The 27,425-nt window shown below is 47.5% G+C and overlaps 1 protein-coding gene across 1 annotated transcript in view; it reads right to left on the bottom strand.

Annotated features, from left to right (window-relative positions):
- The window catches only part of Smu1 (Smu1 spliceosomal factor), a 77,725-nt gene that overhangs the window by 32,419 nt on the left and 17,881 nt on the right, over positions 1–27,425 (bottom strand). Inside the window, exons 3-5 of the mRNA XM_067088967.1 lie at positions 12,331–12,431; positions 4,650–4,852; positions 4,288–4,482 (exon numbers count right to left, since the gene is read on the bottom strand). Coding sequence (XP_066945068.1) covers positions 4,288–4,482; positions 4,650–4,852; positions 12,331–12,431 — 499 coding nt within the window. The remainder of the gene's footprint in view (positions 1–4,287; positions 4,483–4,649; positions 4,853–12,330; positions 12,432–27,425) is intronic.

The raw sequence follows: 27,425 nt of genomic DNA, 5'->3' as shown, positions 1-27,425 counted from the left end.
GTGAATTCATGCAACTCAAATCGTGCAAGTTTGGGGTATTACTGTATACCCTCTAATCATTGAAGAGGAGAGGCCTCTAGAGGATCATAAGTCTAACAGAAAATCAGCTTTTTCTGTTGAAGAGGTCTTAGAAGACGAGATGTTTCGTCTTTTACACCAGTGTCTAAAGACCACCCACTTGTTCTGGCAGACTTTGTTTGCAGACTTACGTCTAAGTCTGGCAACAGCTGCCACCGCTCTAGAAAAGCCTCCTTCACTCGTATAAGTCCGTAGACAGTCAATACCCTGTCAGGGCCAGAATGGATAAGCCCTGATGGAACCTCCTGAAGTGAGGCTGCCTGAACAGACTTGGAATGGCTGGCAGGAGTCTCAGGAAGTCTACTAGCAGACTGATCAACTGCGTGAACCACTCCTTTTGTGGCCTAAAGGGAGCTACATGTCATCCTGACATTCTGATGTGCCTGAAATTTCCTGATCACCTGGCTGACCATTTCAAACAAGGGAAAAGCATACAGGTCCAGATCAAACCAGTTCTGCAACATCGCGTCAGTTGTCCACACTAATGGGTCTGGAAACGATGGTTTCTGGACGTTGCGAACAAGTCCAGCAAGGGCTCCCTCCAAAGTTTCCATAGATCAGAGCATACCCGACAGTATAGCGTCCATTCTGTGGGAGAGTACTTGATTGTGGCAACTTAACTCGTATGCAAGAATGTTGATTCTCCCTTGGATGAACTGAGTTATCAGGTGAGTTTGGTTCCGGTCCACCCAAAGTAGCAGCTCCCTGGCCATCTCGTAAAGGGAGAACAAGTGGGTCCCTCCTTGAAGCCTTACCTATGCCAGCGCCATGGTGTTGTCTGTATAGATTGCCACCTTTTTCTTGTGAACTTCCTTTGCAAAATGCTGCAGTCTTAGGAAGACAGCTTTCAACTCCTTTACGTTGATGTGTAGACTTCTCTCCTGTTGAGTCCAAACACCTGAAATCTCTTTTTCCCCAAGGAGAGCTCCCCAACCCAGATCCGATGCATTGGAAAAGAACTCTAGGTCGGGGTTCACGACACAGAGAGACATCCCCTCCGATAACTTGTCTATGGAGTTCCACCACTGCAAGTCTTCCTTTATCTCCTTTGTGATCGGAAAAATGCACTCGTCCTGGTCCAAATTCCGATCCCAACTGACTCTGAGGAAATATTGGAGGACTCATGTGTAATCTCCCCAATTTTACAAATTGACCCATGGCTGCCAGAGTGCCCAGCACTCATCCATTGGGTTGCAGAACTTGATCGGAGTAACAGGAAAAGGCTGACTTTCGTCAGGTAGGATTCTACTATTTTGGGGGATGGAAAAGCCTAAAAAGTCTGAGAATCTATCCTCATCCCCAAATATTGAATCTGTCGAGGAGTTAATTGGGACTTTTGAAGATTCAATAACAAGCCCAGATTCTGTGTCAAAACTAGGGTCTCTTGCAGGTCCTTCATGCACCACTCTTTTGTGGAAGAGCGGATTAGCCAGTCGTCCAAGTACTGTAGATGGATATCTTGACTCTTAGTAAATGGAGCTACTTAGTCACGGGCAAGCACTCGAGTAAACACTTGAAGGGCTCTTGATAACCCGAAGTATAAGGCTCGAAACTGAAACACTTGGTTCCGGAAGACAAACCTCAGATACTTCTTCGAATGTTGATGTATAGGAACATGGAAGTATGCGTCTCTCATATCCAATGATATGATCCAGTCCCCTTGACGAATGGATGCGAGGACGGAATGAGTCGTCTCCATGTGGAACTTTGTCTTCTTGATAAAGATGTTCAAGGCACTCACATCTAGGACTGGCCTCCATCCTCCTGTGCTTTGGGAACCACATATAAACAGTTGTAGAAACCTTCGGAACCGACATCTTCCACTACCTTGATCGCTCCCTTCTTGAGGAGGGAAGAGACTTCCTCTGAGAGAGCCTTTAAGTCAATGGGAGTGCTGGTCAAAGGAGGCTTCTCTTCAAAAGGAATGCAATACCTCTCCTTCGGAACTTGAATAACCCACTGCTCTGCCCCTTTCTCCTTCCACCTTTCCCAAAAAAAGTGGAGTCTGGTCCCAACAGGTGCATGAAGGACTGTATCCTCATTTCTTAGCCGCAGGCTTAGAGGAGGTTCTTCTGATTGCTCTCAAGGCAAAGCGCACTATACCTTGAGGTCTCGACTAAGGCCTAGAATAGGTGCCTCGAAAATGCTAAGGTTGAAGGGGAGAGGCAGACTTAGAAGAAGGCGTAGTCCAATCCCTGGAGCGCCTTGATGACTGTAAGAGGAGGTCCTGTGTAGATTTCTTGTGCAGGTAGGGGGCGATCTCTTCTACTGCCTCTTGGGGAAGCAGGTGGACACCACTGAGAGGTGAGAAAAGCAGTGCAGACTTATGAGAATTCATAACTCCCTTACAAATACATGAAATCCACAGCTCTCTCTTCTTCAGTTTGCCCGAAGCATACAAAGAAGATACTTCGAGAGAACCATCTCTAATGGCCTTGTCCACACAAGAGAACACTGTGCCAATCCGCAGCAGTGTCCTCTGGAAGATTAGGAAAGTCTCTAATCTTCTTTGTCAAAGTTCCAATGGATCAGTCCATGAAGCTAAAGATTCTTATGCAGGTGGTCGATCTCAAGGGAGGAAAACATAACCTTCACTGCAGAGAAGGTGGATCTCCTGGCCAAATCCACAAGACTGGAGAAGTCCCCCTGGGAGGAGGCAGCCATTCCCAATGAGGGAGCCTCTCCAGCAGCGTAAGATCGATACTACCTTGACGCCCCTTCTCAGACTACTAGAGGGTGCTCAGCGGCAAACGGGCACTCAGCGCCAAACTGTCACTCATCCACAAATGGACGCTCTGTGCCAAACTGGCACTCAGTGCTAGACGGGCTCTCACTGCCAAAACGTGAGCAAAAATCCGAAGAGCGCAGGCGCTCTTGAGACGAGGCATGCTTGGATGAATGAGAGGCATGCTTTGAAGATACCGACTCCGAAAAACACTCAGGACTGTTCCAAGTACTGCACAAAGGCTGTGGGCTCCGTGAAGGCTCTCGAAGCCTTTTGCTGGAAGCGGTGGTGACTGGTCCCAGAATGAAGAGCACCTTTTCGGGGGTGCAACTCAGAGAAACGTCAGTGGCACCTCTCACTAGGACTCGAGTCTCCAGAACTCAACAAATCATGGACACCTGAGACGCCTTTCCAGTGGGTGTCTTTGGCCGCAACCTGGGACGCAACAGGTGCGACTACCCGTGGGCAGAGCCCACCGACCTCCCTTGGGCCTCCAGTATGCCTCCTTCCAGGGTTGGGGAATTATGGCAGTGACCTTCGCCTAGGAAAGTCGGTGGGACGGGCAGCCACCTCCTCCACTATCACTTCACTTGCACTAGCACTTTTTTCACCAAACTTCTCCATGAGTGCACACATGGATTCTCCCATTTGGACCACCAAAGTTGCAAGAAGACCAAATTTCTGGTCAAACCTCTGCCCAAGGCTGGCATAGCAGTCCTGTTCATGAGTGAGGAAGCCAGGAGACGGAGTAGGAGGAATTGGAGGTGGGCTGGAAATTGGAGAAGTTGCTTTAGTGGGAGAAGAGACAATCGGTTCATTAACAATACTGGATACCTGAACAGAACCCTGGCTAGCTAATGTTTTGCTTTCCTGTCTCTCTCTAACTTAGAAAGATGAGTTGCTAAAGTCTTCCATTTCTTGTCATCCCATCCCCTTCACTCCTCACACATCAAATCAACTGAACAAACCTGTCCCCTACACGCAGTGCACAAGGCATGAGAGTCATAAGTATGTTTTGTCAACCTAGTTTGCAGCCTCTGCTACAATACCTAACAATAGAAGAACTAGAGTCTGACATGGTCACAATCAGAAATCAAAAGTCAAAATCAGTAAGAAAAACTAATAAGCTATCTAAATAAACAATGCCGAAGACTACCTGGAAAAAATACTTCACCAATAGGGGAAGAATTTTCAACCAAAATCTCAAATTCAACTGCATAACTTAACACTGTGTTGGTCTTAAGCCGGCAGAAAACAAATTGAGCTCTTGGCTAAGTTGTTCCTCTTTCCTACCCCGAAAGTGGGTGGGGCTAGTCACCTACATAAACAAAAGAGTAGTACTACCATGATTTTTCAAAATTTAAGCTGCCATCGAGTAGAAACTCTTAGCTAAGTCATTACTGGGTAAGTTACTTATATAAAAATGGAATATATGTCTAGTTGTTCATAGTTCTGTATTAAAATTTGCCTTCGACTGAAATTACCTGTTGTGAAATTCCACACTTCAATAATACCATCAAGACTCCCAGTAACAAGATACTGGCCATCAGGACTGAAATGCGCACTCTCAACATGAGCCTTCTGTGGGAAACGGATGAATCGTGAAAGCTGTGTCGGTACCTTTTCATCCTCTTGTTCTCGCATGGCTGCCTTACCTCGGAACAAATCAATCTGCGTTCCTGAAAAAAAAAAAGTGAAAAACAGAAATCAGAATTCTCAAATTGCAAAGACTGGCAACTTTTAAGTTCTACTTATTGACAAGCTTTCAAGTCCTTACTGCCTGTTTCCCCTATCTCATATTAAATGTGGGAATTCTGGCCACTGGAGTCGAATTAAAAGTACTTACCTGGAGGAAGCAACCCCTGATGCTGCTGCCATTTCAGTGCCTGTCCTAAGAGGGCCAAGAGACGTGAAGGAGGGACCACTGATACCTCACCAGCCAAAGCAGCGGCTATAGCAGCTCTTCTCCTTTCCTTGGTTACACCTTCAGGGTAGGCCTCTCGGGGATCAAAGTAGGAGCGTGCAATTAGATTTTCTAAGTGAACGTACCTGAAAGAATATTCACAATGCCTGTTAATTCACCACAGCTCACAACTTGCCCATACTTTTACAAGTTGTTAATAATCATCTATAAAGCCAACAGAATTTTTCACTTTATGTAAATTGAGCTTACAAAACTTAATCGATGCATTACTTAGATTACTTTTTTACTCTGAATGGCAAACTTAACAATTAATGTAAGAAAAGAGCCTTTATGATCTACTGCTACTCCCTCCAGTCTTTTAAGCTCTACTAAAATTTTCAGCAATAGTCCGGGAGTTTACTTGTTAAAAGCAGACAGTATTCACTGGTGTTACTGTACTCATTCAAGTACTGACCAGAACGTTTACTAATAAACAGAAGAGTCGTAACTGTCTTACTTCCTGGAATTCACTAATCAGCCATTATCTATGTAATCAATTTCCCTGACTGGAAGACTTGCGAGTGACAAAAGCTATGCATCCTGGGAAAGGAAATTTTTGTGACAACAAAGGGCAATGGGACTGAGGAGATATCTGAGAACTGGAAGCCACTGAGAGAAAAATGAGAGAACTCTGCCTTAAGTTTACATCAGACTGTGCTCACCCAATGCTACAGTACTTACTCCAACCTGACCAACCATTTTCCCAAATGAAATATCCAATCACACTGAATGTTTTCCCATAATTTTTTCAGCAACTGAAGTTCATGTTAACATTTATATACAAGCAAAATACTCTTGTCATCTACATCATAATAATTGCACTGAAACAAAAATGTATTTTTATAATAAAATGAGGTTTTGTACATACTTACCTGGTAATTATATATATAGCTGTAGTCTCTGACGTCACGGCAGAAAATTGAAAATCGCGGCAGCGCTAATGAATGGTCACGTGATACCCCTTCCCACCGCCCTCTACAGGTGAGTGAGAGGAACCATAACCCAAACTCTTCATATGTTTATGCCATACCTGCCCATGAGAGGGGAGGAGGGTGGGCTTTGATTATATAATTACCAGGTAAGTATGTACAAAACCTCATTTTATTATAAAAATACATTTTTGTACATATAACTTACCTGGTAATTATATATATAGCTGATTGGCACCTTGATGGAGGTGGGCCATGGCAGCTAATATGAAAAAGTCTAGACAATTGTGAAAATAAAAAACACAATGATGGTTCCTTACCTGTTGAGGTAGCTGATTTGATGGATACTGCCTCTTAATCTGCTATCCTCAACTTGCACCAACTAGGTATATAGACCTGAGGGTTAAGTGCTAGAGGGCTACATGCCAGTCGAGGGCTCACCGTGGACTATGCATGATAACCAACCAAATAAATGCCCCTGCCCAGGGCGCAGTACACGAAAAAAACACAGAACAAGGGGTGTCACCAATAACCTGTACCTTAAAAATATTACCCAAAATGTAAGACTGTTGGGTACTCCTAGTCACAATGTACCCCCAGACATCCCAGAAAACAACAACGCTAACCTTAAGCAAGAGAAAGCATCACAAGGAAGGATCGACTTCCTTTATTCCCTTACCCAACACCGTGCCAGTCACCACAAACGGTCCCAACGTACTGCATCCATCATATATTGTCTCAATCTCTCTCAAATAATGAGACGCGAACACTGACCTACATTTCCAAAATGTAGCTTGAATAATTGAATCTAAGGAAAGATTCCTCCTATATGCCAACGAGGTTGAGACCGCTCTCACCTCATGTGCTTTAACTTTAGAAATTTGAAGCTGCACGTCTTCTACCTGGTTGTGAGCTTCTACAATCAGGTCTCTCAAAAAGAAGGAAAGAGCATTCTTCGAAAGAGGCCTACTCGGATCCCTCACAGAACACCAAAGATTAGGAGAAGGACCTCTCACTGCTTGAGTCCTTTCAAAATATACTTTTAATGCTCTTACTGGGCATAAAAGTCTTTCTTCTTCATCTGGTCCCACCAAGGCTTAGACGGAGTCTCATTCTTTGCCAAAAAACTCAACAATGAAGAACAGACTGCCTTACCCCTAGAAAACCCAATTCTCTTATCTAGGGCGTGCAACTCACTGACTCTCCTTGCTGTAGCCAGAGCTACCAAGAAGATTGTCTTCCTCGTAAGGTCTCTGAAAGAGCAAGACGATAATGGCTCAAACTTACTGCCCACAAGCCATTTCAAGACCACATCCAAATTCCAGGAAACCAATCTCTCTCTGGAATTCTTGGATGTTTCAAACGATCTGATAAGATCTGACAAGTCCTTGTCATTTGAAATATCCAGGCCCTTATGCCTAAAGACTGTCGAAAGCATTGCTCTGTAGCCCTTGATCGACGATGAAGACAGCTTCCTCTCCACACTCAGATACAGGAGGAAGTCTGCGATCTCTTCTAAAGTGGTCTTAGAAGATGATGTGCCAGTCTTCCTACACCACTCTCTGAAGACTGACCACTTAGCTTGATAAACTGCTGTGGAGGACTGTCTACGAGCTCTAGCGATGGCTCTAGAGACCTTCCTTGAAAAACCTCTAGCTCTGAGGCAACGTTCGACAGTCTGAACGCAGTTAGCTGAAGAGCGGATAGACCTCCGTGAAATCTTCGGAAGTGAGGCTGTCTGAGTAGATCTACTCTCGGTGGTAAAAGCCTCGGGAAGTCTACGAGAAGACTTATCAAGTCCGGGAACCATTCCCTTGCTGGCCAAAACGGAGCAACCAGCGTCATGCGCATGTCCTTGTGGGACAACATTTTTGTTAGAACTGCTCTCAACATCTTGAACGGAGGAAAGGCGTAAAGGTCCAGACCTGACCAGTCCATCAGCATTGCATCCACGAAGACTGCCCCCTCGTCCGGCACTAGAGAGCAATAAAGAGGCAGTTGAGTTGTCTTCTTGGTGGCAAACAGATCTATGAGAGGACGACCCCATAGATTCCACAGTTGGAGGCAAACTTCTTGATTTAAGATCCACTCTGTTGAGAGTACTTGAAAGCTCCTGCTTAGCTCGTCTGCCCTCACATTGAGCTTTCCTGGAATGAACCTTGTCAACAACGTCGTTTGGTTCATTTTCGCCCATAACAGAAGATCTCTCGCTACCAGGTATAGCGAGAACGAGTGGGTCCCTCCTTGCTTTTTTATGTACGCGAGAGCTGTTGTATTGTCTGATTGGACAATCACTGCCTGGTTCCTTACCACCTTCGAAAATTCTAAAAGGGCTAAATGAATGGCCTTTAATTCCTTCAGATTGATGTGCCACCGAAGTTGTTCTCCCTTCCATCGGCCTGCCGTTTCCAACTTGCCCAACGTGGCTCCCCATCCTAGATCTGAAGCGTCTGCACACAAGATGAGGTTGGGGTTCTTTGGGAACAGTGAAATTCCTTCCTGAAGTTTCTCTGGAGAGTTCCACCAACTGAGGTCTGCCTTTATCTCCTCTGAGATTTGAAAAACAAACGAGTCCGGGCTCTTCTTCCTGTCCCAGACTTCTCTTAAAAAGAACTGAAGGGGCCTTAGATGTAGTCTCCCCAAACTCACAAATGGTTCTCTGGAAGACAACTTCCCAGAAGGCTCATCCACTCGTTGGCCGAGCACTGGGTCTTTTCAGAAAATCTCGCACTTTCAACAGGCACGACTCTACCCTCTCCACCGACAGAGAAGCCTGAAAAACTACTGAGTTCATCTGAACTCCCAAATAGACTAATTCTTGAGATGGCACCAGATGTGACTTCTGCCAATTTACCAGAAGTCCCAATTCTTTGGTTAGATGAAGAGTCTTTTCCAAATCCTTCACACACCTTTCCTTCGTCTTCGCACGCAGGAGCCAATCGTCTAAATAAAAAACTGTTCTGATCCCCAACAGATGTAGCCACTTCGCCACTGATGACAAAACTCTGGTGAAAACCTGCGGGGGCCGTCGAGAGGCAAGCACATTGCTCTGAACTGAAACACTTCGCCCTTGAACACAAAGCGAAGGAACTTCCTCGAAGCAGGATGGATTGGGATGTGGAAATACGCATCCTGGAGGTCGATGGATACCATCCAATCTCCTGGAAGAAGGGATGACAGCATTGATTGAGTGGTTTCCATCACAAACTTTGTCTTCTTTACAAACAGGTTCAAAGCACTCACATCTAGAACTGGCCTCCAGCCTCCTGACGCCTTTGGTACTACAAAGAGACGATTGTAAAATCCTGGGGAGAAAGGGGGGAGAACTTTCTCTATTGCTTCTTTCTCTAGCAAAGCTGACACTTCTTTCTCTAGAGCACAACATTTTTCTGAGTCTAGAGAATAAGCCATTAAGACCACTGGTTCCCTGGACAAAGGAGGGTCCTTCAAGAATGGAATTGAATAGCCTTCCTTTAATACCGAGACTGTCAAGGTTCTGCTCCCCTTTCTTCCAAGACTGTCCAGAAAGCTGACAGTCTGGCTCCTACTGGTGAGTGAAGGGAGGCGCTCTCACTTCTTGTCGGAGGGTTTGATCGCTTTAGGTACAAAACGACCTCTCCTCTCGATCTGGGAACGATTTAGCAGGGGCTCTTCCACGAAAGGGCCGACCTTGAGATCTCTCCGTCGGCGTTGTCGGGCGAGCAACTGTTGAAGGCAACGGTTTAGGCTTCTTGGTGGACTGTGCCAGCAAGTCTTGAGTTGCCCTCTGTTGAAGAGTCGGCGATCTCAGATACTATTTCCCTCGGGAAAAGATGTTTCCTATCTAAAGGAGCGAACAACAAAGCTGACTTCTGGGACCGAGACACACCTTTAGTGGTGAAAGAACACCATAGTTCACGTTTCTTGAGAATACCTAACGTAACCACGGAAGAGAGTTCCATAGCCGCACCTCTAATGCTCCTGTCGATGCAAGCTAACACGCCGGACAGGAAGCGAACTGATCGTCCTGAAAGGCGCAAGCTTTTAGTTTCCTTCCAAGAGCTCCAACCGACCAATCGAGAAAACTTATAACTTCCAGAATCTTAAAAGCATTCTTGCAGAGGTGATCAAATTCCGATGTAGAAAAGAATACTTTGGCTGAATTAAGAGCCGACCTCCTGGCCGAATCTACCAAACTAGAGAAATCTCCTTGGGAGGAGGCAGCTACTCCCAACGAGAAAGATTCTCCAGTCTCGTACCAACCACCATGACGAGACGACAATTTCGAAGGGGGAAAACAAAACACAGTCTTCCCTTGTTCCCTCTTCTCTGCAAGCCACTCCTCCATTTTCTTCAATCCTTTCTTGGCCGAAATAAAAAGAACTAATTTGGTAGCCAGCGAAGATTCTGTCCTATTATCACGAGCGTATTGAGATTCCGGAGAAGCTGGGGATACTGGTGAAAAGGAATCCGGAAAATTCTCCAGAAAATACTGAAGCAGTTGCTTATAGCTCGATAACGGCTTCTCTTTCTCTGGTTGTACCTCCGCCTCCGATTCCGAAGCAACATCACCACCAGAAATCGGAGAAAGAGCCAAGGAACTAGATGGAGGAAGATTCGTCTTCCTAGGAGAATGCAGCACAGGATCGCTCGTAGGAAGCCGCACATTCGATGAAGGAGCATCCTTAGAAATCGAAGCAACTTGCAGTTCGTTCACGGAAGGATCACTTTTTTCCACAAAGCCGAGAATGCTATCAAGCTTCCTATTCATTTCCGCCAAAAACAAATCTTGAGGCAAGGCGGAAGAAGGAGAATGCGGAACAGAACGAGGCACGAAGACCGCAGGTGTTGGAGCTTGACGAGAGTCACCAGGAGAAACAATTTTTGGCGCATGGCGCCAGGAGGATCGTAGGGTGGCGTATGGCGTGATGAGCCAGGCGAAACGAAGGATGGCGCATGGCGCGTGGCGCTAGATGCAGCAATCACGCCAGAAGCAGCAACAACAGGCGAAGACGACACCACTCTCTTCTTACGTAAGCGTCTCCGCTTCCAACACCTGCCCTCGTCTCCCGAATCAACGGAATGCACGAAAAACATTCGGGCTCCTCCCAAAACTACACGAAGGAGGTTGATCTTGAAGCGCCACTCTTTTCTTGGGAACTGCCAAAGGAGATGCCAACCTAGACCTCTTGAATGGTCTCGAGACATCTTTACGGCGCCAACCTCTCTTAGGCGAATCCTCACTCGACATACTCGAAGACATGCGCCTCCTTGATGTGCCTTTTCTATGGCTAACATCTGCATCCTGGGAAGCGGCAACAGGACTGCTTGAGGGGCCAACTGCTCGGGGGCAGGTCCCACTCACCTCCCTTGGGCTTTCGACTTGCCTCCTCCCTGGTGCTGGGGAGTTTGACAGAGGTCCAGGCCTAGGAGAATGAGTGGGCCGAACAGCCAGCTCCTCCACTGCACTATCACAAGACACTGCACTTCTTACTACCAAAGACTTACTCATCCGTTCCATGGCAGCAAGCGTAACACTAAAACGCGCATCCATCTGCGTCTTAAGACTGGCCACGGTATCGGGTTCGGGAATAATGGGGTCTGGGATAGGAGATTTGTTAGAAGGAATATCAGGGTTAATAACCGAAAAAGATACATCCTGACTATCACGGGAGGATAAAGAGGAAGTCCTAGCTGAAGCTTTTCTAGCTCTCTCTTTTTGAAGCCTTCTCAGATAAGCATTTAAAATCTTCCATTCTTCCCCTGACAAATTCTTACATTCTTCACAGGTTAACGATACCGAACAAACCTGTCCTCTACACCCCGAACACACAGAATGAGGGTCAATGGTAATTTTCCCTAATCTAGTTTTGCAGCCCTTGCTACAAAACCTATACACCGAGGGACCAGTGTCCGACATAATGCTAAATAAGGAAGACGGGGATGAAAAAAGCTAAGTACAAACAATGTCTGCCAAAGATTCAAATCAAACAATTGTACATCACCAACAATGTCCAACGAAAGAATCAGCGATAATTCTCTGCTAAGTTGAACCGGCTTACCGGTACCACACGGCAGAAACATATGAAGAGTTTGGGTTATGGTTCCTCTCACTCACCTGTAGAGGGCGGTGGGAAGGGGTATCACGTGACCATTCATTAGCGCTGCCGCGATTTTCAATTTTCTGCCGTGACGTCAGAGACTACAGCTATATATATAATTACCAGGTAAGTTATATGTACAAAAGAATATATTTTATGAGTGATTTCCCAAGTTAGGACAATTTCTCCGCTAATATAACTGGGTCACATGAAATAAACGTAACAGAAAATTCCATGTGTATCCTAAGTCTGGTTATCAATAACTTTAGAATTGTACATCTTTTATCAATACATTACAGACAACAAAATTTACTAAAAGCATAATGAAAAGAAACAAATTACATTGGGACCTGATGCACTCATGCCAGTCCCAAACCCAGAAACGAAGGGAAACTTCACAGAGGAAATCAACAGGTACAAGTGACAATTTGTTATAGTAAGGCCAAAGCTGAAGGCAGCATTACATCACTACATCCCAGACTTCCTAATCAGTGAAGTTGGCAAAATTCAGTTGGAACTATACAAAATGCTTTTCAAAAAGTACTTTACACATACCTTTCAGGAACTGTCTGCTTGAGCATGATAAGTGGATCTGTATTCCTCAACACTGATTTTGCTGCTCCAAGCTCTCGCAGTTCAATCAACTCAAGCACAACCTAACGAGAGACAACCAGACTGAAATGCCTTGTAATTCATTCCACTGACACGGGACGTAATTCCACATGCAATAATTATTAAATTGCAAATGGCAAATACAAAGAAGTTACAAGGTAACGGCATTACTACTCAACAACAGCAGAGACAAGGAACAGACCAGGATGTTCAATAACCCCTTCCCTGATTATCCCAGATATTTTTTTACTTAACTACCATGTATTCTTCTTACAATTGTGAGAGTACTCATTCACACTAAAAAAAATATTCCTACTGATTTCTCTCTTCCCAATTCTACTTGCTCTTTGATGAATTCTCATTTTCTATATTCCCTCTCCCCATAGGAAGCATTTAGTATGCATTTTTGTCTATAGGTGGCAGTTTGCCCTGTTTACTTCAAGAATTTCCATTGTCAGATGCTGATGCCGTGAAATTCTCTCTAAGTTCAAAACTTTCAAAGCAAGGAAAAAATAACAGATTTTGAATATTGCATGAATCTTAAGTCTTATTTTCTTCTCTTTACCTTTCTAGCATCCAAAGTGATTCTTTATAATATTGTATGATTTAAAGATACAGTCAATTAGTGTTATCTATGACTCGAGAGTTAACTCGGGAATGTAAACGTCACATCTTACAAAGTTTAATATCTTCCTAAGTTTTAACAATTTTTCAAAATAAAATATGCCCTACATATTGTATATAGAACAACTAAAAAACAAGTTAAAAAAGCTGATAGGTTAAGTGATTAACTTGCCATTTAACCTTCCAAAAATTAAATTTCCAAAAGTTAAAAAGGGGAGAATACTCATCAAGAAAAAAGCAAACAATATACACAAAACACCAATGAGCGTTCTGAAGGTAATGGCAAAGCACATCCTTCTCGTTCCTCGACCAATTTCTCCCTGAAAGCATTCCAAATGAGTAACCGCTACAGTAGACACCAGTACTGTACTGTACAGACACCACCCCATTTACAAATGAGTTCTGTTCCAGATGGCCGTTTTATGTCGAACTGTTTGTAAGTTGTTTACTGTAATCTTCATGCCTATTTAAGTACAGTATGATATAAAGTCAATCCACTGCAGTACTGTTCGTTTTTTCATCCTGAAAGGCAGTTCAAGGTATATACAGCACTATATTTTATAGAAGTGCGCAGAACAGAATTTGACCTTACAGGTAGCAAAGGGGAGCGCTCTTAACACAATTTTAATCTGCAATCTCGTTTGTTTATATCTCAATGTTTTTAAGTTGAATGTTCATAAGTAAGGTGAGTAAGGTGGTGTCTGTACTGGTTTTTGTGTCATCATTGACATCTTTTTTATAGTTGATTATCAGTGTCACATAAGATATCTATTTCTTTATGCCTACCGGTCTACATTTGTGTTAAGTTTGACTGAAATCCCTTCGACTGTAATGGGCAAGTGTGACACACAGTCACATACAACGAAGGAAAACTATACTGCCCATTTGTTAGTAATGGAATAATAAAATTTTAAAAGTTTATACAGACACAAAAAACGTTTAATTTTAAAAATTTATACAGACACAAAAAACGTTTAAGAAAAAGAGATAAAAATTAAGTTTTTTAATCTTAGGAGCATCTGACAGGAATCCTACTCCACAATTTTTCAGTCAGAGGAATACAAAATCCTCTGACATTGAGGAAAGTAACACAGTGACACCTCAACAGAACTGGATGCTCCTTCTCGGCAAAGATTAAATGAAGAAAACAAGTATCTTATCTCCAAATCCTCCATTAATCATTTGAAGAATAAAATGGGGTAAATGGGAATACACAGCATTCCATCACTTCAATCACATTCTTCTTAAATGGTGGTATTTATTTGTGGCTACTGGGTAAATACACATGGTCCTCTTACTTGAGGATACATTCAAGCATACTTTCCATCAAATTCTATTTTCTGAGTTCAGTCCCGTGTCAGCCGGTGAAATTCCATTACAGCACGAATTTCTAGGTATAACAATGCTAGATATACCAGAGAAAAAGAGCTTTCAGGAAAGCTGGGGTTACTACCCCCAGTCGACCGTCTTTTAGAAGACGTCGGTATAATGAAGGGTGAGTGAAATACCACTACCACGGATATATACTCGAAAGATCTCTCCTTATCAAAACCCCCGTAAAAGAGCGATGAGCCGTTACAGCTCCCACACTCAACACCCGCCAGGACGGCGACACCAGCGCCACCTTCTTCATTCCATTTTCTAGCACGTGATACGTTCGCTTCTTTTGTGTGCTCGTCCCTATTTTGGATTTATTTTTCTTCATCTACGATGGCTTCGAGCACCTTTTCCATCTCTAAGTTAAGTACCATCTTCTTGTGGGGCTTTTGATCTATTGTTGGCTGTTTTGGTCTCGTATTTTCATAAATATTGGGATCTTCGTATGACGCCATGGGCGTCCCCTATCAGCCATGGCGAAAATGAGGCGACTCCTGTTCTTTCGGTCGGAGTTTTCTCCCAGTCGCTATATATATTTAGATTTTTGCCCTTGAATTCCTTCCTGGTGGTTCCGTGCGGTGGCTCTCCCTCCACTTTAGTTTTTGTTTTGCATAGGGAGTTGCCCCATCCTGTACCCCCCCCCCACCAGGTCGGGTTCCTTTTCATTTAGTCTCATAGGCTATTATGTTATTCTTGAAGATGGTGCTCTTAATTTAGGTTAATGTTTTTAGTTTTATTTGTTTTTTGTTTTTGGTTGTGTAGTTTGCCTCTGATGAGCCTAATAAATATTTTGAATTACTCTCGAGGTAGGCTACACTTCCTGTGAACGTAATTTTATTTTATTGTTTTTGTATGGTGGTCGTAGTGTGGGCTCCATCTCTTGCCCTGGGTGCGGAGATCAGGTTGAGGGAGTTTTGTTGCTGTTCCTCAGGGTCCGTTTTAGGGTCAGAGTGAGCCCCTTAGTCCTCTTCCCCCAATTTCGGAGGAATCGAGTTCTTTGGACGTGTTCCTCTAGGCTAGTCGCCTTCTTATCCCCTGCTCGTTCCCTGCTGGCTCTCGGCACAAAATTTCTCTCCCTGTTGGTTACTCCTCTCCTTTTGCACCCCTCTCTCCCTCCTAACCTATGCTAGGTTTGGATTTATTAGGCTACGCCTAGGAGATGTTGGGCTTTGGGCTGTGTAGCTCCCTGGAGTAGGCTTCCCTTCCAAGTTCCTTGGGAAGGAAGGTTGCAGTTGAGCGGGTATCATGTTCTCCTTGTCTCCTCTCCCCTTCTGGTAGCCTACTCCTCCCCACTACCCCCCCCCTCAGCCTTGCGACTCGTGCGGGTGACGCTAGATGGCGTTTTCTCCGAGTCAGGGACTTCTCCTATTGGTTGAGGGATTCGCTCCCTCCCATGACGTCCCCAGCTTCGCTGTGGTGGGGTGGGTGGTTCGTTTGCTCGAGCGTGTTCGGATCCTGTCTCGCCTCTCGTCTCCCCATCGGGCTGCGAAGTTTGGGTTTAGGTGTGGCCCCGCCGTATATTATGAACATTGTTCCTTTACCCATTCGCTTCTCCGGCGGGGAGATAGGTGTGAGATGGTTCTATGTAATGCTAGCATACAGACCCCGGAGGGTTACCATCATTGTTAATTTTGTTTATTATTATTATTATTATTTTGTTCTACCTTATACGTGATTCCGGTCCCACACCTGGGGGCTCCGCCGTTAATTTTCTGGCAGCCCTTATGGTTGGTTCCTGGTTTCTCGTTCCTTCATTCCCCGGAGTCCTCCGGGGTATGAATCCTTAAACTTCCGCTCGATGCATTTAAAGCTTATTGGCCCAGTTTAAATTGGTAGTTCTTCTACACCGGAGTATTCCGGTTGTAGTTGAGTTTCCCGGCCTTGCCGGCTTTATTTTGCTTAGAGTGTGAGGTTCATGTACTGTTACCTTTACAGACTGTTCGTTGTGAGGAGCCGGGGTGTACCGCCTCCCTTCAACAACCCTACGGGCACGTAGTGTGCCGGACCCACGCGGGTTGTGCGGTCCGGCTGGACGACCTGGTTGTTTGGCACCCCGATGGCTGTGAGGTTTGCTTCGCTCTCTCCTCAACCATCCAAGACGAGTCGGTAAGTGAAAGTTTTCTTTCCTCCGGTCCATGCTCCTCATACGTTACGTTGGTTATATCCTCCGTCGGTCTTTGCATTCCTGACTAACCACAGGTTTCCTTGCAGGCGGATGAAAATTCCAAGAAGTCTGCCTTGGAATCCCTCCGGGCCTGGGTGGCTGGGTTCGGCAGAAATGTTCCGTCGGGGAAGCCCTACGTCCTCGACGCCAGGTTGAGGGACCTGCTTTACCCCGGCGCACGGGTGGCCGCAGCAGTTCCGGAAGAACTTGCCACCCCTATTATCCAGCAGATCCTTGATGCGACCCAGCCACCTCAAGTGGACATTTTGTACGCCGAGGTCTCGGAGGATGTTGCCGCACTAAATCTCGACTTGGAACCTATGAATACGGAGCAGGACCAGGGGGTAAGTGGAGAGGTAAGTGAGGATGTTGGGGCGGGCCCCTCTTTGTTTAACTCCCCTGATTCATCTATGTCATCTTTTTCAGGTTTTGTGAAGTCTTCTTCGTTGGGTGATAGGGCTCCGTCTGCTATCCCCAAGTTGAAGACTTCATGGGAAGGCGAAGGGCTATAAGTCCTCGGCTTCTAAGAAGGCATTGCCCTTCCCCGTCGAAGGCTAAGGTCCCAGGACCGGTAGCCTCCGGGAGTAAGTCTAGCTCCTCCGGCAAAAGGCGCGAGTAAGAGGGCGGCAAAACCAAGCCCTCCTCCCCAGCCTCTTTTGACGCACAAGCCCTGGCCACTGAACTGTACAAACAGTTCACGAGGATCTAGACTCGAGATTTGAGAAGATCTCAGAAAAGTTTGCCACTTATGACAGTGTACTGGAAGGTTTGGCTCGCCAACCTAAAGCCGAACCGCAGTACTCTATCCCCGACACTGCGGACCTCCCGCCGTTTGATGTCGGAAACCCTTGGCGGTTCGCACTCCGGGCCATCCAACATGATGGCAAACTCACCTTAGACGGTCTGGGCACGAGGCGGTTGGAGGAGTTGGAGTTCTTCCCCCCCGATCTCTTGCCCCCTTATCCTGGCTTCGTGAGGCTTACACGAAGAAGCCTGGATTGGTCAGACAAGGTTCCTAGGGAAACTGTCATCATCCCTAGAGACCAAGCCCAGTCGGCTCTCCTGCGCACTCTGACGGAGTGGCAGGCAGTGAACACAAAATTGACCCCTTTCAAGGGCAATTTCACGATGTTCACCCTAGGTGAAGATCTTCCCACTCCTTGTATGGACAAAATTGCTCTGGCCACGACCCGAGCATGCCTCGATGGGAACCCCTTTCCTCAATTGAGGGAAACAGACCCTACTTCCCTGGTATTCCCAGGAAGTAACGAGTTCTGGGTGGACGCCCCGTCCACTTTCACTGTAGGCAAGCTGGACCCTCTTTGCGCTTCCACGCAGTTTAGCGAGCAACTCCCTAAGCTGCCGGAATCATTGTTAAAGCGGAGTTTGAGACCGGACTAAGTTAGCCCGGTCCTTGAGCTCCAGCTGTCTTACCGAGGCTACTGCCGTCTCCGGCTCGGACGAGCCCTTTTTCCAGGTCCTGGCTAAGTCTTTTCTGGCGTCCTTCCAGTTAGACTTGCATGAGTTTGTTATGGCTAGGCTGGAATGTAGAAAATTTATTTTTGCTGACGCTACAATCCGCCACGAGCCTAACAAGCTCATTAAAAGTTCAATCTGGGGACCTAACCTCTTCCCTGAAGGAGAGGTTACATCCGTCATGTCCGAAGCTACACGGGCCAATCAGAGTCTTCGCGCTCGGTGGGGAATTCCCACTTATAAGCGCAAGACCCCAGAATCGGCCGGCCCCCAGACGAGAGGAGGAAAAAGGTTCAGGAGACATAAGAGGCCTCATCAGGCGATGGTTCAAGCCGTCCCGGTCTCGGCAGTGGCCCAGCCATCTACCTCTAAGTCCCAACCCCAGCAGTATGTTTTGGTTCAACCAGCGGCGCCCTCCTATGTATCCTCACCAGCATACAACCCTACATATGAAGGCCGTGGATTTTTTCACGGCCTCAACAGGGTGGCAAGGGGAGGAAGGGGCAAGGCCCCTACAGAGGAAAATCTAACACCACCCCAAGGGGAGAGGACGTGGTAGGGGAACAAACCCGCTCCCTCCCACTGAGAAAACGCAGGTAGGCGGTCGCCTGTATTGGTTCAGGGACCAATGGACCTTCAGCCCTTGGGCACACAGCATTGTGTCCAAGGGGCTGGGGTGGAGCTGGATCAAGAATCCTCCCCCTCCAAACAGATTTTACCAGCCACCCACATCAATCCTACAGGATTATGTAAAAGGATTGCTCAACAAACGAGCAATAAAGAAAGCAAGGCACCTAAAATTTCAAGGCAGGCTATTCACTGTTCCCAAAAAAGGCTCCGATCAGCTAAGAGTGATCCTGGATCTGTCGCGTCTAAATCTCTACATAAAATGCGACAAGTTTCGCATGCTTACGGTAGCTCAGGTCCGGACTCTACTTCCGCGTGGAGCCGTCACCACCTCTATCGATCTTTCAGACGCTTATTATCACGTCCCAGTTGCGCGGAACTTCTCTCAGTTCCTCGGTTTCAGACTCGGGAACCAAGCCTACTCCTTCAGGGTCATGCCCTTCGGTCTGAACATTGCACCCAGGATATTCACCAAGCTGGCGGATACGGTAGTACAGCAGCTCCGGTCCCAAGGAATCTCCCTAGCAGCGTACCTGGACGACTGGATAATCTGGGCTCCAACTGTGCCGGAGTGTCAGGAAGCCACGTCCATAGTCACCAATTTCCTAGAGTCATTGGGTTTTCAGCTGAACAGGGAGAAGTCCCGCCTGACTCCGGAGTCTCGGTTTCAATGGCTGGGTCTTCAGTGGGACCTGTCCTCCCACACGTTATCTCTCCCTCCTTCCAAGAGGAAAGAGATAGCATCTCTCACCAAGAGGTTTCTCAAAAATCAGTCAGCATCCCGCCGGTCCCAGGAAAGGGTCCTCGGGTCTCTCCAATTTGCTTCAGTAACAGACCTGCTCTTGAAAGCCAAATTAAAGGACATAAACAGGGTGTGGCGGAGCCGAGCAAACACCAAGCTCAGGGACAGGGTCTCCTCTATCCCTCGGATCTTAAAGACAAGGCTGCGGCCTTGGACCACAGTCAAGGGCCTGTCCAAAACAGTCCCACTTCAGTTTCCCCCTCCGGCACTAGTTATCCACACAGACGCTTCTCTAAGCGGCTGGGGGATATTCACCAAAACAAAAGTACAGGAACGTGGTCCACAATGTTTCAGCAGTTCCATATAAACACCCTGGAAGCCATGGCGGTCTTTCTGACGCTGAAGAAAATCCGCCCTCCCAATCGGATTCATATCAGGTTGGTGTTAGACAGCGCAGTGGTGGTTCATTGCATCAACAGGGCGGCTCCAAATCAGGTCGAGTAAACCAAGTAATGGTAGCTATCTTCTCCCTGGCGAACAAGCACGGTTGGCACCTGTCAGCCACCCACCTAGCAGGTGTCCGAACGTGGTGGCGGATTCCCTATCCAGGACTACTCCGTTGGAGACGGAGTGGTCCCTGGATGCGTGGAATCTTTTCAGTGGATTTGCCGCCGGGTCCCGGGACTCCAAGTGGATCTGTTCGCAACAGAGAGCAACTTCAAGCTCCCCTGTTACGTAGCCCCAACCTGGACCCTCAGGCGTTCGCCACAGACGCAATGACAGTAGATTGGAACAGTTGGGAGAGAATTTATCTGTTCCCTCCAATAAATTTGCTGCTGAAAGTTTTACACAAACTAAGGACATTCAAAGGTCAACCAGCTCTGGTAGCCCCTATTGGCCGAAGAGCAATTGGTTCCCTCTCCTTCAGGAACTGGGCTTATGGAGTCTTCGGATTCCCAAGCCCATTCTGACCCAGACAGTACAAACCAAGACTGTGTCAGCTTCCTCAAGGATTCAAGATGCCCTAGCTTTATGGACTTTATAAAGTTCGCAGCTCAAAAAGGAGCAAACATTGACCCTGTCAACACTCTGTTTTTAGAATCAGATAAAAGAGATTCTACTATTAGGCAATATGACTCAGCAGTCAAGAAGTTAGCCTCCTTCCTGAAAGCATCTGAAGCCAAAATTATGACGACTAATTTAGGAGTTTCCTTCTTTAGGTCACTGTTTGAGAAAGGCCTAGCTCCGGCCACTATTACCACAGTCAAGTCGGCATTGAAGAAAGTGTTTCTTTACGGCTTTAAAATTGACCTTACAGATTCTTATTTTTCATCCATCCCCAGAGCATGCGCTCGTCTGAGACCAGTATCACGTCCACATTCGGTTACTTGGTTTCTCAATGACGTCCTTAAATTAGCGTCAGAGTTGGATACCTTAAATTGCTCTTATCAAGATCTGTTAAGGAAAACCTTATTTTTACTTAGTTTGGCTTCAGGTGCTAGAATTTCAGAGCTGTCAGCTCTCACTAGAGGTGATAATTTTGTTAACTTCCTCCCATCCGGAGAAGTCCTCCTCTCCCCTGACCCTAGTTTTTTAGCTAAAAACGAAGACCCACAGGACAGGTGGTCTCCTGGAAGGTGGTGCCCCTTCCTCAAGATCAATCTTTATGTCCAGTCCATACACTTAAATCTTATCTCTCAAGAACTCCACAGAGTAAGTCGGGTCCTCTTTTTATCAGGGAGAAAGGTGGTACTCTTTTCCTTAATGGTATAAGACAACAGATTCTGTATTTCATTAAACAAGCCAACCCAGACTCAGTTCCTAAAGTTCATGATATTCGAGCAGTGGCTACTTCTACTAATTATTTTCATAATATGGACTTTTCAGAGTTATCAAAATATACGGGTTGAAATCACCTCTAGTGTTTAAACGCCACTATTTAAAATCACTCAAGCCCTGAAATATTCTACTGTAGCAGTGGGAAGTGTCATCTCCCCACATTAAATAATTATATCCTTTCCTTTTCCCCCCCGCCCGCCTACCTCATTTGCTTCTCTGCTTGTTTTCCTGGTAGTTTATGCCTCACTGCCTAGCTCTTCATATTGATATGTTTGTATTTTATGATGGAAAACTGTAACCTGATTAGCCATAATTGTTTCGTTTGCGGGGTACTGGACAGTTTTTGTTGGCTCCACGTACCCCGGATAATTGCGTGTGTTATTTTCATTAGTCTTGCCTCTTACATGTTTAAGCCTAAGTTTACATATATAGTTTTAAAGTTGTATTTCTTGTTCTGTGCACATTTCATGTTTCACTACTTTTAAGTAATTTTAAGTTTTTGAGGTTTTCCCCCATCAGTCAGAGACCTCCAGTGTTTTGTAGTGTTAAGTTTATTGGTGTGCCTTAAAATTAAGTTGCCTTACTTTTAAGTATTCTTGCTTCATGGAAGAGATTCTTTAATTAAAATTATTTTCGTTACAATTTTGCCTTTTCTTCAGGTTACCCCCCTTGTTTTCCAGTAGTAGCAGTCTTGGCATGATTCTCTATCACTATTTCACCGGCTGACAAGGGACTGAACTCAGAAAAGGGATTTTGACAGAGGAAAAATCTATTTCTGAGGAAGGTCCTGTGTCACCCGGTGACCCTCCCTGTCTAGTCTAGTACTCCCTCCCCTTTTTGCACATGCCAAGTCTGGGGTTAGTGCTAGCATGGAATGAAGTAGGTGGCGCTGGTGTCGCCGTCCTGGCGGGTGTTGAGTGTGGGAGCTGTAACGGCTCACCGCTCTTTTACGGGGGTTTTGATAAGGAGAGATCTTTCGAGTATATTTCCGTGGTAGTGGTATTTCACTCACCCTTCATTATACCGACGTCTTCTAAAAGACGGTCGACTGGGGGTAGTAACCCCAGCTTTCCTGAAATAACAATTTTTGAAAGTAAATTGTATTTTTCCTAACTATACAAACCCGAGGTCCTTTACATTAGGAGATACTTTCAGGCATAGGCTGGAAAACGGCCGTTGAACTTCAACAAGGTGGTTAGGCAGTTACTGTCCGGGAGGCGGGAGCACCGCCTGCCCGGATGTAAACATTCCAATTTGCCTTTCGGCCCATGTACAGATTGAGGGGTGGCATGAGGTGGGCATAACTGTAAAGGACCTCGGGTTTGTATAGTTAGGAAAAATACAATTTACTTTCAAAAATTGTTATTTGTTCGACACAATATACAAACCCTCGGTCCTTTACATTAGGAGACTTACTGATTGGAGGGAGGAATCTGAAAAAGTCTCTCTGAACTGACTGGAGTTCACCACCTTGTCTTCCCTTCCTGGTCGTAAGAGCGAGGAAGGGAAAAAATCACCTCTGACAAAAGATCGGGTTGTAAGAAACGCAAGATCTATGTCAGACTTGTGGGACCCTTTGCATGAAAGAGGGAAACGTCAGTTCATGCGAAGTAGGCTAGGAAGAAATGACGTCGGATGACAATAAGGCAAATACAAGCATTGGGTTTGTCTCAAAGTCATTTACTCTTTCCTCCCCTTGCAAGAGAAAGGAGTGGGGGTTGCTTCTATAACCTGAAAGGAAATAGAACGGAAGCTCACGTTATGTGCTTACCTGCCTCGATCGCCGGTCCAGCTTGTAACGGGCACGTCCGCTCCCTGCCCGTGGGAAGAGAGCTTAGGATAGGGAGAAGGAAAAGAGGCCAGTCACTCAACAAACATCTCCCCAATCCTTACCATACAACATAGGCGAGATGCAACCTGTCCCGTTAGGGGAGCTGGATAAGCTACACAACTTGTTGAGCAGCCACCACAGGACCCAAGGAAAAAGTGTCCAAGGACTTATGTGCAACATCCCGGAGGTAGAAGGAAGTGAAGGTAGTCTGTCGGGACCACACACCTGCCTTCAGTACCTGTGGTACCGACATATTCTTCCGGAATGCGAGGATGGACCAATGCTGCGGACCTCGTGAGCTCGGACGAAGCGTCGGTGTCGTCTTCTCCTGCAGCAGAGTACGCTCTCCTTATTGTCTCACGAAGCCAAAAAGAGATGGTGTTCTTGGACACTTCTTTCTTGGTCGAGCCGGTGCTAACGAAGAGTCGTCGACACTCAGGCCGGAGGTGCCGAGTCTTCTTCAGATAGCGCCGCAGCACCCTAACAGGACACAGTAGCATCTCGTCTGGATCATTATCTACTAAGTCCTCTAGGGAGGGGATCGTGAAGGACTCGAACCGCGTCGTCAGGGACCGGAAGGATTCTGAGTCTTCGCTACAAAATCCGGGATGAAATCGAGCGTAACTGATCCCCATCCCCTTGAGTGTTTTACATCAAAGGAAAGTCCATGAAGTTCGCCAACTCTCTTCGCCGACGCCAGGGCAAGCAAGAAAACGGTCTTGAGGGTCAGATCCCTGTCTGACGACTCTCTTAAAGGCTCGTAAGGTGCACGAGTCAGGCTCCTTAGAACGAGTCACATCCCACGCAGGGGCCTGAGATCCCTGGGTGGGCAAGACCGCTCAAGCTTCTCATGAGTAGAGAAATCTCGAAAGAGGAAGAGATGTCTACTCCTTTCAGCCGCAAGACTAGGCCGAGTGCGGTGCGGTAGCCTTTACTGCTGAAATGGAGAGAAGCTTCTCGCGAAGGAAGACGAGGAAGTCCGCGACCTGCTGAACAGTAGCTCTGACCGAGAGATACCCCTTCGACGACACCAACCACAGAAGACGGACCACTTTCCCTGGTATACCGCTGCGGAGGATCTTCTGAGGTATCCTGCCATCTCTGTTGCTGCGCTGGCGTGAAAAGCCTCTCGCCGCAAGAGATGGTGGATAACCTCCAGCCGTGAAGACACAGGGAATGCACTGCCAGGTGGAACCGCTGTGCGTGAGGTTGACGCAGAAGGTTGGGCCAGGGGAATCTCTCTCGGTGCCTCGGAGAGGAGAGCTAGCAGGTCCGGGTACCAATTGGCCTGTGGCCATTTGGGTGCCACCAGAGTCATTCTGAGATTGGGGTGATCATCACTTTCGGCTGATTACCCGGCGAATCAGACAGAATGGAGGAAAGGCGACGTGTCGAGGTTGTCCCACGGATGTTGGAAAGCGTCCTCCGCAGCGGCCCATGGGTCCGCACGACCGAACAGAAGACCTGAAGTTTTCTGTTGTGCCGGGTGGCGAACAGATCTATCACTGGACGCCCCACAGGTCGAACAGCCTTTCCGCTACTTTCTGATGGAGGGACCATTCGGTCCCTACCACCTGGTTCTGGCGGCTGAGCTTGTCCGCCACTACATTCCTCTTGCCTGGAATGTATCTGGCTGACAGCTCTACCCGAGTGAGCTACTGCCCACTCATGCACCTGCATTGCCAACTGATGAAGCTGATGGGACACCAGTCCCCTGCTTGTTGACATATGCCACTACCGTGGTATTGTCGCTCATCAACACCACGGAGTGTCCCATCACTCGATCCTGGAACTCCTGGAGAGCCAGGAAGGCCGCCTTGAGCTCCAGAATATTGATGTGAAGGTGCTTGTCGTCTCGGTGCCACACTCCCGAAGTCAGCAACTCCTCCAGGTGTGCGCCCCATCCCTCGGTCGATCGTCCAAAACAGAAGCATGTCCGGAGGGGGAGTATGCAGGGATACTCCTATTAAGAGGTTCCTGTCGTCCAACCACCAGTGGAGGTCCTTTCTCACTTCCTCGGAAAGAGGAATGAGGAAGGACTGGGGGTCTCGGGACTGGGACCAGAGCTCCTTTAGTCTCCACTGGAGAGACCGCAAGTGAAGACGCCCGTGAGGAACTGGCTTTTCTAATGACGACAGGTGACCGATGACGACTTGCCATTGCCGAGCTTGTTGCTCCTGTCGAGACAGGAACAACTGTGCTGCCTCCTTGAACTTGCTGATACGAGAGTCCGAGGGAAAGACTTTTGCTGCCACCGTGTCTATCAGCATGCCCAGGTATTTCGTCCTCTGCTTGGGGGTGAGATCTGACTTCTCCAGATTTACCACGATCCCTAGATCCTGGCAAAACTCGAGGAGACGATCCCTGTCCTGTAGCAACTGCGAGCGAGAGCTCGCCAGGACTAGCCAGTCGTCGAGATACCTCAGAAGACGTATCCCGTGCGAGTGGGCCCAAGCTGACACGAGAGAGAACACTCGTGAACACCTGGGGAGCGGTCGAGAGCCCAAACAAAGTGCCCTGAATTGGAAGACCGACTCCCGAGGACAAAGCGGAGGTACTGCGCGAGGACGGATGGATGGGTATTTGAAAATACGCATCCTTCAAGTCCACCGTAAGCATGAAGTCGTTCTCCCTGATGGAGGCCAGCACCGATCGTGCTGTTTCCATCGTGAACCGAGTCTGGCGAAGGAAACGGTTCAAAGGAGAGAGGTCTATGACTGGTCTCCATCCCCCTGATGCCTTCTCTACGAGAAAGATCCGGCTGTAAAAGCCTGGAGACTGGTCCGACACGACTTCTACAGCATTCTTGCTCAGCATGGCTTGCACTTCTTGCTGTAGTGCGATGTCCTTCAACGAACCTGAAAGATAAGTTTGGAGATGGACCGGAGTGTAGGTGAGGGGAGGCCGAGACTCGAAGGGTAGGAGATATCCCTCCCGAAGAACATCCACTATCCAGGTCTCGGCTCCATGTCGCTGCCACGTTGCCCAATGGCTCGACAGGCACCCCCCCACCTTTGGCAGCTTCTGGGGGGGAACGCCGCCCCTAGCGTTTCCCCTTCTTCTTCTTACCCTTGCCCCCTCTACCGGATTGGAAAGGGGGCTGAAAAGGACGGGAGTAACCCCCCCTTTTCGAGGAAGAAGAAGGCTGGGTGTTTCCTCGGGACCCCTTCGAAGACTGGGACTTCTTAGGGGCCGAGGAAGGGCCAGCCTGGCCCGAAGACCTGGCTGCAGTGGAACGAGAAGACCCGGAGGTCTTAACCACTGCCTGGTGGACAAGCCGGTCGTTCTCATCGGCACGGCGTTTGTCCACCGCGGCATCCACCAACTCTCTAGGAAGAGAGAGGAGGAACCCAGCAACGGTCCATTCCAGCAGAGCGATTGCTGACTCGGGACCTACAGACTTGGCAAAGCGAGAGAGAACGGCGTCTCTTCGCTTTAACACCAAGTTTGCCCACAGGTTTGCAGTCTGGTGGGCAAGGTAGGAAATAGCCCTACCTCCAGACTGGCACAGTCTCCCAAAAGCAGAGTCCTCCCAGGTACGATGGCGCCTGAGGAAGCGGCTACCCGATACTGTGAAGGACCACAGATCGAGCCAGGAGACTGCCTGAAAGGCCGCCATGGCGGTGGCTTCCAGGGTTGCAGCTTCTTGCTGGGAGAGAGAAACATTCTCTGCCGACAATTGCTGCAACGAAAGACCCGGATCCAGACGAGTCAGGTCCGGGTCAACCTGTTTAGTCAGCAACGCTCCTTCTATTGGAGAGTAAAAGCGCTTCTGACGAGGTAGAGGGGGAGGAAGAAGCTTTCTCGAGCGGCTCGATCGAAGGGAACTGTCTTGCCCAGACACAAGACCGTTCACCTGATCGAGTACCCCTCGGCAAGCGTGGACCACGGCAGCCCCACCGAAGCCTTGGGTTCCTTCTTAGGACCCCAGAAGGATTCGAGGCGTGAAGGACAATCCACAGACGAAGCCGTGGTCCCTTCCCCGAGGTCATTGTGCCGACGAATCAGCGCTATAACCTCCGAAAAAGTCCTCTGTATTTCGGGGGTGTCCGCATCCTGAGGCAGAGGACCTTCAAGTCCTTCCAGGGTGCGGTCCTCCCGAACTACTCTCCCTGCAGGAGGGAGAACCTCGGCAGACCCCTGAGGATCTTCCTGAACTACACGGGCATAGGACCTGGTCGAGCCAAGGACCGAGCCAGGAACATACCCCATGCAGTTGAACTCTGAGGAGAACACTCCCCAGAGTTCCTCCTCTCCGACTCACGCCCTTTGGAGGAGACCGAAGGAGCGGAGGGGACAGGGGAGGAAGATCAGGCGCTCCCACTGCCTTTACTGGCAGAACCAGTAGAGGCAGCAGG

Source organism: Macrobrachium rosenbergii, chromosome 45 (assembly GCF_040412425.1).
Source record: "Macrobrachium rosenbergii isolate ZJJX-2024 chromosome 45, ASM4041242v1, whole genome shotgun sequence".
NCBI classification, from domain to species: Eukaryota; Metazoa; Arthropoda; class Malacostraca; order Decapoda; family Palaemonidae; genus Macrobrachium; species Macrobrachium rosenbergii.
This window is presented reverse-complemented; position numbering and strand designations above follow the sequence as displayed.